The sequence below is a fragment of the Colias eurytheme genome, chromosome 22 (assembly GCF_061535395.1).
Source record: "Colias eurytheme isolate Ceu_HAF_F1 chromosome 22, ilColEury1 Martin Lab GWU primary, whole genome shotgun sequence".
NCBI lineage: Eukaryota > Metazoa > Arthropoda > Insecta > Lepidoptera > Pieridae > Colias > Colias eurytheme.
The window spans coordinates 6,456,768-6,470,174 of NC_143001.1; the positions used below are offsets into that span (position 1 = coordinate 6,456,768).

The 13,407-nt window shown below is 36.3% G+C and overlaps 1 protein-coding gene across 1 annotated transcript in view; it reads left to right on the forward strand.

The window, feature by feature from the left end:
- The first annotated feature begins 705 nt into the window (after positions 1–705).
- Positions 706–13,407, forward strand: part of LOC149898736 (uncharacterized) — a 41,336-nt gene continuing 28,634 nt past the window's right edge. Inside the window, exons 1-12 of the mRNA XM_090114850.1 lie at positions 706–3,601; positions 6,670–6,764; positions 6,998–7,089; positions 7,479–7,630; positions 8,235–8,325; positions 9,001–9,379; positions 10,054–10,189; positions 10,774–10,893; positions 11,254–11,430; positions 12,149–12,293; positions 12,706–12,854; positions 13,140–13,311. Coding sequence (XP_089970976.1) covers positions 706–3,601; positions 6,670–6,764; positions 6,998–7,089; positions 7,479–7,630; positions 8,235–8,325; positions 9,001–9,379; positions 10,054–10,189; positions 10,774–10,893; positions 11,254–11,430; positions 12,149–12,293; positions 12,706–12,854; positions 13,140–13,311 — 4,604 coding nt within the window. The remainder of the gene's footprint in view (positions 3,602–6,669; positions 6,765–6,997; positions 7,090–7,478; positions 7,631–8,234; positions 8,326–9,000; positions 9,380–10,053; positions 10,190–10,773; positions 10,894–11,253; positions 11,431–12,148; positions 12,294–12,705; positions 12,855–13,139; positions 13,312–13,407) is intronic.

Consider the following 13,407-nt stretch of genomic DNA (forward strand, 5'->3'; position numbering starts at 1 on the left):
TATTCACAATACGTTACACACTCGATCTAAACAAGGAGCCGGCCATTGAGGTCTGCGGTCTAACTAAGGTCTAACAAGTACCATGTAACAAGCTGTTCTGTACTCCAAATAATTGTATTCCCTATTTATAGATAAAATAATTGCAAGATAATTCTTAAATATATTTTTCGTAGCATATAATATATATGTATATAGGTACTTGATAAATAAATCGGTTCTTCACTTCTAATATATAAAAACAAAGTTTGCCGCCGCGTCTGTTTAGTTATGTCGTGTTGTGCTTTAATCTATAAATTACTAGCGACCCGCCCCGGCTTCGCACGGGTGCAATTCTGATACTAAATATTACACTACAGAAAAACTGTGAACGTTGTATATAAAAACATAGCGGCCCGCTCCGGCTTCGCACGTGTATAAAATAGATAGCCGGGCGGCCAGTACTGGTACGCTACGTCCCGCAATTTTTAAATCTGAAAGATCTTTGAAGTGGGAGTCGAGCATGCTTCGGCACGAATTGGGCCAGCTCGCACCGGGGAAGTTACCACACTCCCACAGAAAACCGGCGTGAAATAGCAGCATGCAAGTGCTGCTGTGTTTCGTTCGGTGAGTGGGAGGTCCGGAGGCCCATCCCTATTCCCCACCCATCCCTATCCCCTCCTTACTCCCATCGCTAATCCTTTCCTTATCTCTCTTATAACTGACATAATGGCAGCGGAATTAAATAGTATTGTACCCCAGGAGGGTACCAACCTTCGTATTGTTGGAGAATCCCTCCCTGAGCGTTCGCGCTCAGGCTGCCCTGCGTACTCTGGGGAGGGCAAAATCCCGCTCAAGAACACCAACAAACGCAAACGGGCTCGTAATTCTACGAATACGCCTTTACTATCAGTAGACTTTTGTAATGTGAGGGGCCTACATTCTAATCTTAATCCCGTCCATCACCACCTGGAGACGGCAAAGCCTGCCTTGTTGTTCCTAACGGAGACACAAATTTGTCCTCCCTCCGACACATCATATCTTTGCTACCCAGGTTATAAACTGGAGCACACTTTTATCCCTCGAGCTGGTGTGTGTGTGTTTGTGAGGGAAGATATTTGCTATCGTCGCCTTAGCGGTTTTGAGGGCACTAACCTGTCTGTAATCTGGCTCCGAGTGGATTGCGGTGACCATCCTCGCATCTACGCGTGCTTATATCGATCGCACAGTGGTGATGCTGAAACTGACCGCCTTATCGAGCACCTCCAAACAACGGCTGATGCAGTACTTGAGCAAATCCCTTCATCAGAAATCATTGTTTTGGGCGACTTTAATGCCCACCATATCCAATGGTTAAGCTCACGCATAACTGATCACGCGGGGAGAGCGGTTCACGATTTTGCGATGGCTTATGGTCTTACACAACTAGTCACCTCAATTACGAGGTTGCCTGACATAGCTGACCATACACCCTCCATACTAGACCTTCTGCTGACCTCTCACCCGACTAATTATCAGGTTAACGTCGATGCCCCTCTTGGGACTTCAGACCACTGCCTGATTCGGAGCATAGTGCCAATCTTGCGTCTATCTCGTCCCCGGTCACTTGGGAGCCGTCGCGTTTGGCACTATAGGTCAGCGGATTGGGATGGGATGCGTGAATTTTTCGCATCGTACCCCTGGAAGCAAGTTTGTTTTGCACCTGATCCTAGCGACTACGCTGACTCAGTTGCTGATGTGGTGTTGCAGGGAATGGAACTGTTCGTACCAAACTCTGTAATCCCCATCGGCGGCAAGTCCCAGCCCTGGTATGGTCGCTCTTGCAAAATGGCATCCCGCCAGAAGCAAGAGAGTTTCCATGCCTGGGCAAATGCTATGTCTAAAAAGGATCCAAATGCTGGAGCTCTTAAAAAACAGTATAATTCTGCTTCCAGGGTCTATAAGAGGGAAATAGCCAAATCAAAGTCCGAGTTTATTGGCAGCATTGGTGAGAAACTTATACGCTACCCTTCTGGGAGCCGTGCTTTCTGGTCACTCGCCAAAGCTGTCCAAGGCAACTTCTGCAAGCCATCATTACCACCTTTGCGCCGGGGAGATGATACTTTAGCCCACTCCTCCAAAGAGAAAGCCGATCTTCTGGGTGCTCTCTTTGCATCTAATTCAACCATGGATGACGGAGAGAAAGTACCGCCTGCTATCTCGTGGTGCAAGAGTTCTATGCCTAATGTGCATTTCAGACAGAATGCTGTGCGAAAGGCTCTTCTCTGTCTCGAAACACACAAAGCGAGTGGACCTGATGGTATCCCCGCCGTTGTTCTCAAAACATGTGCTCCGGAACTGGCACCGGTTTTCACAGAGCTGTTTCGGTACTCCTATAACATTGGCGTAGTCCCAGCTTCGTGGAAGATTGCCTCAGTACACCCGATCCCTAAAAAAGGCGATCGTTCTGATCCATGCAACTACAGACCTATCGCGATTACCTCTTTACTCTCGAAAGTGATGGAAAGCATCATTAACGGCCAACTTCTGGGTTATTTGGAAGAAAACCAGTTGATTAGTGACCGACAGTATGGCTTTCGCCATGGACGGTCAGCTGGTGATCTCCTAGTTTACTTAACCCATCGTTGGGCTACGGCAATCGAGAGTAAAGGGGAGGCCTTAGCGGTTAGTCTGGACGTTGCAAAAGCCTTCGATCGGGTGTGGCATCGGGCTCTTCTATCGAAACTTCCAGCCTATGGACTCACAGAGAAATTATGTAAGTGGATTGCCAGCTTTCTTACATCTCGTAGTATCCGAGTCTTGGTTGACGGTTCGAGCTCTGTACTACTGCCTGTCAACGCTGGCGTCCCTCAAGGCTGCGTCCTTTCACCCACACTGTTCTTACTGCATATCAATGACATGTTACAAATCAGTAACATTCATTGCTATGCAGATGACAGTACTGGAGTTGCTATATATTCCGGCCGCCCAAATATTTCTCGAGAACACGTCAATGCAAACCGAAACATACTTGTGTCCAATATTGAGGCTCTCCTTAGTGAAGTCTCTGAGTGGGGTCGACAAAATCTTGTCCAATTTAACCCTAGCAAGACGCAAGTATGTTCATTCACAGCCAAGAAAACCCCATTTCTCACAGCTCCCTTATTTGAGAACACTCCCCTAACAATAAAGCCTAGTATCGGAATTCTTGGTGTCGATATATCTGATGACGTTCAGTTCCGCTATCATTTGGAAGGCAAAGCTACTATAGCTTCTAAAAAAATGGGCGTCCTTAATAGAGCGAAGCAGTATTTCAGGCCAGGCCATCTCTTGTTACTTTATAAAGCGCAAATACGGCCTCATATGGAATACTGCTCCCATCTCTGGGCCGGCGCCCCACAATATCAACTCCTTCCACTCGATAGCGTGCAACGAAGAGCCGTCAGAGTTATCGGCAACCGGGCACTTACTGATCGGCTGGATTCACTTGCTTTACGACGAGACGTCGCATCTTTATGCGTATTCTATCGTCTGTACAATGGAGAGTGTTCTGACGAGTTGTTTGAACTGATACCTGCCGCAGAATTCCACCATCGTTCTGCCCGACACAAGGCAAAGTTTCATGCTCACCACTTAGATCTTTGGCGTACGAGTACAGTGCGTTTTTCTCGTAACTTTTTACCACGCACTACCAAATTATGGAATAGCCTCCCCGCAGCGACATTTCCTAATGTCTACAACTTGAGTGTCTTCAAGAAGAGAGTGTACCTCCATCTCAAAAAGTCGGCAACGCAACTACAGAAACCCCTGTAGATGAATATGGGCGGTGGACTCGCTTACGATCAGGCGCTCCACAAGCCCGTTTGCCCACTCTAATATAAAAAAAAAAAAAAAAAAAAAAAAAAAAAAATCTTCGAAAATATTCACTTAAATCATACGGTGTAAAGGGCCATATAGATCTATATTAAATGAACAATGTATTCAAGGTATTTAATTGGCTAAGGATTAATGCTGTATTGGTTAAAATCGCTTCGAAAATTAGCCCTTATTTGTCGTAAAAAGTAAATAACAAAAAAAAGTTATTGTGGGTTATCCATAAGAGATAGACATATACCATCGCGGAATTTTCTGTAGACCTTTTCAATGTGTATAATACTTAGTACATTATTTTGATAAAACTCGTAGGGTTCAGCCTGCGTTTGTAATGTAAGCGGAAAAAATGTAATTTTTTACGACATCACATTAGAAACCTCAAAAATAACAGTACTTCTCCACTATTTAATGGATGTTATTATACATATAAACCTTCTTCTTGAATCACTCTATCTATTAAAAAAAACTGCATCAAAATCCGTTACGTACTTTCAAAGATTTAAGCGTACAAAGGGACATAGGGAAATAGGGACATAGGGACAGGGAAAGCGACTTTGTTTTATACTATGTAGTGATGTAGTGATATAAAACAAAATCTATGTAAAGGCTTTTTGAAGAGTTTCTTGAAATAATTCAACAAACTATTTTTTAACAATTGTTTATTGCAATTATATTTTCTTAAGATTTTCATTTTTAAGAGCTACATTTTCCTTGGATGAAAATATGAATACGAGCATTATGAAACTCTGGTATATTATTATTTCAAGATAATATTCTCAGTTGTTATTTTTCAATTACACTTAGTCGCTCGTCAAAATTTTCGTTCCAACACCTAACAACCAATCAGGGCTGTTGATTGCAATCAGGCTGCGAAATTACAACCCTCATAAATGGGTAGGGTGGCCATTTTGGGATAATTTTGTATTAATTTTAAGCAGGTATTTCTCTATTACAAGAATATTGTATAACTATGCTATTATTAAGTGTGTTATAGTATTGAGATTCGTAAAATACATATATTTTATCGATACTGAGCATAATTATTAATCTCTCACGGCTAAAATTTCAAGAACCCAGGTAATATTAATTTACTAATTATAAAAACATTTTCAAATTTGTAACGAAAAAACTTACTCAGTTAATTATTAGTTAATTGTAAATTAAAGTGTAAGTGAGCAATTAAAAAATAAGAATTTAAATGGCATTTTTTAAATTTGTTATTTACCTTTTTCATTGTCCGGTTAATCCCTAAATTGACTCCCTTTTTTACTAGATTTTCCAATGAATGGCTACAATTAAATGAATTTATAATATAGGTTTTATTATCTTATATATATAAAATTCTCGTGTCACAATGTTAGTCTGCATACTCTTCCGAAACGGGTGGACCGATTCTCATGAAATTTTTTGTGCATATCGGGTAAGTCTGAGAATCGGCCAACATCTATTTTTCATATGTACCACGGGCGAAGCCGGGGCGGACCGCTAGTGTTATATAAAATGGTACGTTATTATAATATTCTTTGTCCATAAATATCCAAAATCATGCATTATTAAAAACATGGTCACACAGTACCCTAATGAGAAGCAGCGGTCATTTAGCACCGACAGCTTGGCTGAATCAAATTTGCTTTAAATTCGCTCATTTCCTGGATTTAAGAACTTTTTGCTAACGATGGAATATATTAGAAGCTTTTATAATGTTATTTATGATAATTTACGACCAAAAAGGTGATAAATAATGTGTCTAAGGGCCGATTTTTCAATGCTTGGATAAAACTTATCCGTCCAATAAAGTATTACACGATAATATTAAAATGTCACGTAAACTGTCAAATACGGGCAATTAGAATACGTTTTTAAAATGGTAGTTTTATACATTATTCGACGAATAAGTTTTATCCAAGGATTGAAAAATCAGCCCTTAATCTTAATTATTTATTAGCGGTCCGCCCCGGCTTCGCCCGTGGTACATGTTTACGCTATCTCTCCCTATGAACCATGCTCGTACTTCAAGGAATATTATAAAAAAAAAATTAATGAAATCGGTTTAGCTGTTCTTGAGATTTAGGTGGCCGAGAGATCAGGACCTGGAATGGCGAAAGACACGGGTTCAAATCCTACCTCGTGATCGATTTATTCCATTATATTTTAATATAATAAACACAGTCATAAAATTTTTCTTATTTTATTAATCATATCATATTTCTCAAGTACTTTATATTTTACTTAAATACCGTAACAACAAACTTGAACCTAATAAATTTTAATATTTAGGTACCTGCCTATAATATATCATGTTAAGTAAAAGGTTAACACGACGTGCGAAAACTTTTACATACTTCATCAATTAGGGGATGTATTTCTTCCCTTACCAGAAGTTGGTAAAGACTATATATATTCTAAATTAATGTTGTTTCCGGTTTCGGTAATTATAGAGACGAGAATTCGATTTCTATGATAATAAATTCTATTTTCATTACTGTATTCAATAAGTAGTTATAAGAGAATTATTATATTATAAAAAACTCGATCTTGTATATGAATGGCCGAAAAAAATATAGGTAACCTATTTACTAGGTAAAAGGTACCAACCTAATATAATAACTTTTCTTTACCATAGATACTAATGGTAAATAAAAGTTATTTAAATCGGTAGAGCCTTTACGCATATAGCAATGAAATGTAAGTATAGATATATTATATTATTAATTAATATTTTAGGGCGCGGCTTCAATTGATTTCAATTGTATAATAATTAATTTGTGTGGTAATAATAACCAAAAAATACGCAAAATGAAAAAAAAAAACTACATATTTTGAACTTTTTGACACTTTTAGATGCAAAGAGAAGAATCTTCAAACGAAGCCTGGCAGATGGCAGAGTGATGATGACACAACACTTTACTGAAAGAACATTGACACCAGGTGGTGATGTAAGTAAAACTTTTGAATGTAAAATAAATTCTCTGTGTTCATTTTTATTTTTTATGAAAAATAATGTAGGCTTGCCAAATTTTATCTTCCTTCATTTTTAAAATTTTCGTCTTTTCCTGATTTAATAACAACTAAGTAATTTAATAGTTAATTCAAGAAATTGTACTATTATAATGAACAGCATAAAAAATACCCTCATTTGTGAAAATCTATTAAATTGTGCTGATTATAGATCAGCATGCAATGTGCAGCAACAGCAGACAGACCACCACAGTTCGTTTGGCAGCGGGATGGCCTCACTGTGTCTACTAGTACAGATCCAAGGTAATGTGTACCTTACACCTTTGTAATAAAGTTTAAAATGCATGAAATATCACAATTCAGACCATATTCGAGGAGATTGTAATAATTTTGAAACAATACATTGAACTTAAATATTACATTGCTATAGGTATCGTTATTAATAAGCAGTACCTAAAGCTTTTTATTAAATACTATTACCAATTTTAAAAAGCCTTCAAAATATTGCAACAATGAGTAAATTAAAATATTTTCAAAATATTTCGAGAATAGATAAAACCAAAATGATACTGATATTTTATTGATCGATATATTGATTGAAATAATTAGGTAATCTAAATCTAAATAACAGATAAAATAATCTTCTACTATGTATACTAATGAACAAGTTAGTTATAAATTTTTTTCCATAGATATTCATTAGGACAAGTCATGAGAGCTGATGGTACTGTGCTCGCTCAACTAAATATATCAAGAGTGAGGGTGGAAGATGGTGGACTATACTCCTGTATAGCGAAGGAAGGTGATCATGTAGCTGTTCATGAGAATCGACTGGATATATATGGTAAGACTAGTAATCATAACAATAAAGACGAAATAGAAAATGTGACTAAAGCATAAGGGTGCAGGGAAAAGAAAGTAAATGTCGTACAATAATTCAAATTGATTGCGATTATCACATTGTAGGCGTTTCAAACAAAAACAACAATTAATTAGGGGTGCTATTAATAAATCAATTTAATTATCCACGAAAAACAACGAGCAATCTTCTTTGAATAGGTCCATTATTAGCTTATAATGAGAATGGTTTCCTTATATTATTTTCTTTTATAAACAAAAGCAGATTTATTTACTGGGGGTTCACCTGATGATAAGAAATGTGTAGATACCATTCAAGTATTCGCATAGAGCATTTGAGTATTCACATTGTTAAAACCATTAAGTGTTGCCTTTAAAAAGATCGGGATATAGAAGAATTTACAAGAAAAGTCAATCATTGAAATGGTGTCTCTTCTACCAACACTCTAGTATAAAAAAATATTATATTCTGAAGTAGCATTTACATGTTATATTTTACCACGATTTTCTGTGGCTTTTGATACTTAGTCTAGTGCGGTTTTGGCTCATTTGTCGAAGTATGCTCTACTAATAATGTTAATTGGTTTTAGGTCCGCCATACATAAGAGCGCTGCCTTCAATTAAGGTACAGAGTGGGGAAACGGTAAATCTAAGATGTCCGTATTATGGATATCCTATAAGGTAAAGATATTATTGATGAACTAAATATAAAGTAATGAAATAATATTATAGTAAAATGCTAAAATATGTGAACTCTAACAGTCGTTAAATATTTGCTGTGCTTTCGACTTTATTTTGTTGAATATTCGCGTGCTCTTAAGTTTTCTTATTTCTGTAATTTTGGACACTTTCTTATGTTTCTCTTTCATAAAATCTTTTTCCTGTACACAGTATAAAGATTAGTTACATCAGTCCACACATGCCGTGACCAAGTGAGTGGGTTTCATTTTCGTATAGAGATTATTTCCTTTTGTCACGTTTTCATTATACCGAGTTTCGTTTCCACGATGGTTCAATGAATTCAGCAATACATTTGCACTCCACTCACACTTTGCTAGGCCGCAGAAAATTGAATTTATGCGTGACAAAATGCCTATGTCACGCTCCAGTATATTTGCGTTAAACAAATTTGGGAAGTATTTTAAAATTCATGTCGCTTTATTTTCAATTATAATGGTATTGCCCTATCTTTTTAACGTTAGTTTTATTGAAAAGGATTTACCATTAATTTTTAATACCTACCTTAATTGTGTTAGCTATTTTTCGTCCCTTTAAAACAAATTAAAACGTTGAGTAATTTTGTTTAATATGTTCACCAATACTCTATTTTTTGTGAAACATTTAAATATTTTACAGTAAAATAGACTGGGAATTCAAAGGCAAGACAATAAGTTCGGACAATCTTTTCCAAAACCGTTACAAGCGCAGCCAACATAAGAAAAAGAAAACGCGCCGCAGTGTTACCAACATACACGGAATTTTGAACATTCCAGAAGTGAATAAAGAGGAAAATGAAGCTTCATATACATGTATAGTAACTAGTCCTTCAGGTGAAATGGCAAGACGTACATTTGATATACAGGTTATAGAAGCTCCTGTATTAGAAGACCTTCTTTTTGGAAATAATCTTCAAGAAGGGCAAATTGTGAATATCTATTGCAATGTGAGAAGCGGTGACTTGCCTATACATTTTGAATGGCTTAAAGATGGGAAACGGATACCTAGTAGTTTAAAGGTAAGCAATAATTATTAAAGTAGATAATATTCATTTTAATACAGAAAAAAAATATTGGTTCGTGAACGTATATTACCCCATTGAGCCCCAAGTGGCCCGATCGGTCCACGACACAATAGATTTTCTATTGTGTCTGTGGTCCAGGCCCCGGCCTGAGTTATTACGTAGAATGCAAGAAGATTAGTATAAAAAACAATTCAGCATCAATAACCGTTGGAATAATTTTCTGGAATCTTTCGTACCTCATAATAAACAGCTACTTATAAGCAATTTATTCTACGATAGTTTGAGACTGCTGAAGCCAAAGTTTATTATGACGCATTTATTTTTCTAATTGCTTTAGGCTTTATACAATAAGTTTGTTAAATTGTTAAATTTTTATATTTTGTGGCTTTTTTGCGTTGTTTGGGAAATTGTAAAGTGTTTTTTTCCAGTGTTTTCCCTAAAAAAAAAATACCTTATTTTTATGGTAATTAACTAAATTGGTTGTTCTTGACCAGAATTCGGCCTTTCCAGTCTGTCAAATAATTATACTTGCTTCCTTCTTTTTACATATCGTGATGAAACTTACCTAATTCTGTTCTATAATGAAAATAACAATATAGTAGTGTGGAGGAGCATTATGTTTAAACGAAAAGATGACCTACTGCCTAGTAATAAAGATAATTTTCCAGGTAGTGGAACGCAGTTCTGAACTCTTCAGTGCCCTAGTGATAAAACGGGTGTCTTTAGAACATTGTGGTACTTATACATGTGTTGCCACTAATCATGTTGCTACTGTTAATAAAACTACGGAATTGTATATAAAAGGTAAGGCATATATGATTAATTAGATATATGAATTCAAAAATACAGACAGATAGGAACAATAATTGTAAGGAACCAATTTTTTCTACTTTTCATTCTATATGCAAAAATTGTTTAAGATAAGATAATAATTTACAAAATGCATGCGTTTTCCTGTATTCATTAGTTTAACTTGGTTGAACTATTATCCGATTGATGATATTGTTATGGCGAAGGACTTCGTGTCAAATTTCACATTATGATTGATTTTTTTCTACTCTTAAAGCGCGTCACACACGGTGAAGATACTATAATATTTTAACTTAAGATACGGTAATATTTTATATTATAGTATCTTAAACCGCTATCCTGTTACAAATGACCCACAAAATTTCGGGTCAGTTGTAATAGGATGGCGGTTCTACAGGGGTCTAAGTACGCAATGACAAAAAGAAAAATGATGGTCAGAACGCTGATACCGGATACCTTAAGATACTATAATATAAAATATTACCGTATCTTAAGATAAAATATTATAGTATCTTCACCGTGTGTCACGCGCTTTAAAGTTTTGAAATATTTGTCAATCCTGTACATTTTTCATACAGTGGCACCAAAATGGTTAGAAGAGCCTTCCAATTCCTCATTGCTTCTGGGCAGACGAGGCACCGTCTCTTGTAGTGCGAGTGGATACCCTAAACCTCAAGTTCACTGGATGAAGAAAGATGGTAAGAATACTATTTGTCCTTTAAGTTGACCTGTGGCATGTGTGTGGCATATTGTGTTAGTAAAATTAAAAGTAAAATCGAAATAAAAAACGCTTTCGTAGGATATAAAGGCCATTTAGTAATTTCAAAGAAAAAACCGTTTTAATCACAATATATCTTTACTTCACAATTTAATCAGGAAATAAAGTCTTAACAAATTTTGTTACAAAGTGTATTTTTACTTTATTGTATTAACCATTGGTATGTTATAAAAACAAATTTTAAAAACATAAAAACGTAACCAGGTAAACCAGCCTGATTACGTTTTTATGTTTTTAAAACGTACATACGTTCTTCTGAAGATTGATTTTGTGTTTCTAGCTATTCTGGGAACCTGGCAGCCAGTACTAGAATTGGCTGGTGGTGGAATACTAAGTCTAGCAAATGGGACACTTGTTATTGATGAAGTGTCGCTTTCTGATGAAGGGTTATATTCTTGTAACATTGAAAATGGCGTCGGCACACCGCTCAGCAAGACCATTTGGATCTCTGTGAATAGTTGGTATTAATCTTCTTCTATTTTAATAATCATTGTTTATTAAATAACACAACTTTTAAACAAAAAGAAAATTAAAAGTGTGGAAAAGAATGAATATTGGAATTAAGTCACCAGAGTAAATATAAACATTAGCAAATATAACATATGAGTATTGAAAGAACAGTCAGAGGATTTGCCTCCTGAAGTATAAACTTTAAGTTATCGAAAAGTTTTAGGAAGGAAAACTTATCGAATATTTACCTGTTATTACTTCTAAATAAAATTGTTTCAATAAAAATCGTTCTAGTGCATTGAACTTCATTATTAATTCTACTTGTTTTAACAGTTCTCTTAAATATGGAAGTTATCGTTTCCCTTCTAACCCTTTAGTGTTATTTCTAGTTAAAATTCTACTGTTATCATTAACTATATTAAGTACTTCTAAGACAGTGCGCGCACGAGCAACTTTGTCTCTGCAACTATTTTGTCTCCGCAACTATTTTGTCTCTCCACCCATGGGCTAGTATGAAAGTGCGCGCACGTGGCGACGCAACTCCCCATACAAATTGATGGGAGAGACAAAATAGTTGCGGAGACAAAGTTGCTCGTGCGCGCTCGCTCTTAAACTGAATCATGTAGTGTCATAATATTCACACTTGCACTTTTAAATAGTTTTCTATGTATGAATTTCCTATTGAGAAATTCCATCTTCCTCCAAATAATCTTCTTCTCTTATAGAACCTGTTCATTTTGCTGCCCCATCATCCAATATCACCTCTCGTTTGGGACAGTCAGCAAGCATTGAATGTAACGCTCTGGGTGACCATCCTGTAACAATTCAATGGATTAGACATGGCCATACAATGGATCTACATTCTCTTAGGTAAGGTTTTACCAGACATCTAAATCAGAGTTTTTATTAAAGGATATAAATGTGGCAGTTCAGAAATTGATAGCAGTATCCAGAAATTAATAAAGAGGAAAATATTAATAGAAAATAATGAAACTAATAAAAAAGTGTGATATAAAATGATGTTTTAAAAACTTTGGCCAAGTTTCGGCGAAGAATGCGTCTATCCCGTCTTGTAAAACTGATACTTAAAATCATTGTACAAGATATTGCTCTTATTTCTGAAGATAAATTTATTTTAAATTTATAATGATAATTAATTAATGTACTGTACTAACATATTATTAATAAATTAATAATTAAATAATTATTAATAAATTAATAACAAATGGATAAATGAATTTGAAAAGCTTTAACACACGAATAATTTTTAACTATCCTATAGGTGGAAGCTATCAGAAATAAACACAAACTCTGGATTGTCGAGCACAATCAATATTCAATATGCTGAAGCCAGCGATGGGGGCTTATACCAGTGCAGAGCTAGTAATCCCTTTGGCGCAGGCACTTATAACGTATACCTCACTATTTTGGGTAAGACCCTTGTGTAATTATATAATAGTACTATTTCATAAAGAATTTTCGTATATCCACTTCTATCTATATCTACTAACATTATAAAGCTGAAGAGTTTGCTTATTTGAACGCGATAATCTCAGGATCTACTAGTCCGATTTGAAAAATTCCTTCGGTGTTAGATAGCCCATTCATTGAGGAAGGCTATACTATATATCATCACGTTAAGGCCAACAGGAGCGAAGCAATGCGGGTAAAACCGCGGAGCACAGCTATTCTGTTCTAAAATTCAAAACCTTCCAGAACCTCCCACCCCTCCATCAGAACTACGGGTGGATTCCGTCCAGTCCCGGACCGCCACGATATCATGGAGACCGAACGACCGAATCGCCGCACACCAGTATACCATACAGTATGCGCTTGCGCATACTGCTGATGTTAGATGGGAGCTTGGTAGCACGTTTAATATTTCTAGGTAAGTCTTTTGAATCATCCTTTTCCAATTTGTTGATTCATTTAGAATCGTATACGCTTATCTTTTTATAAATCGATTTGTGCCGTACCATAGGGA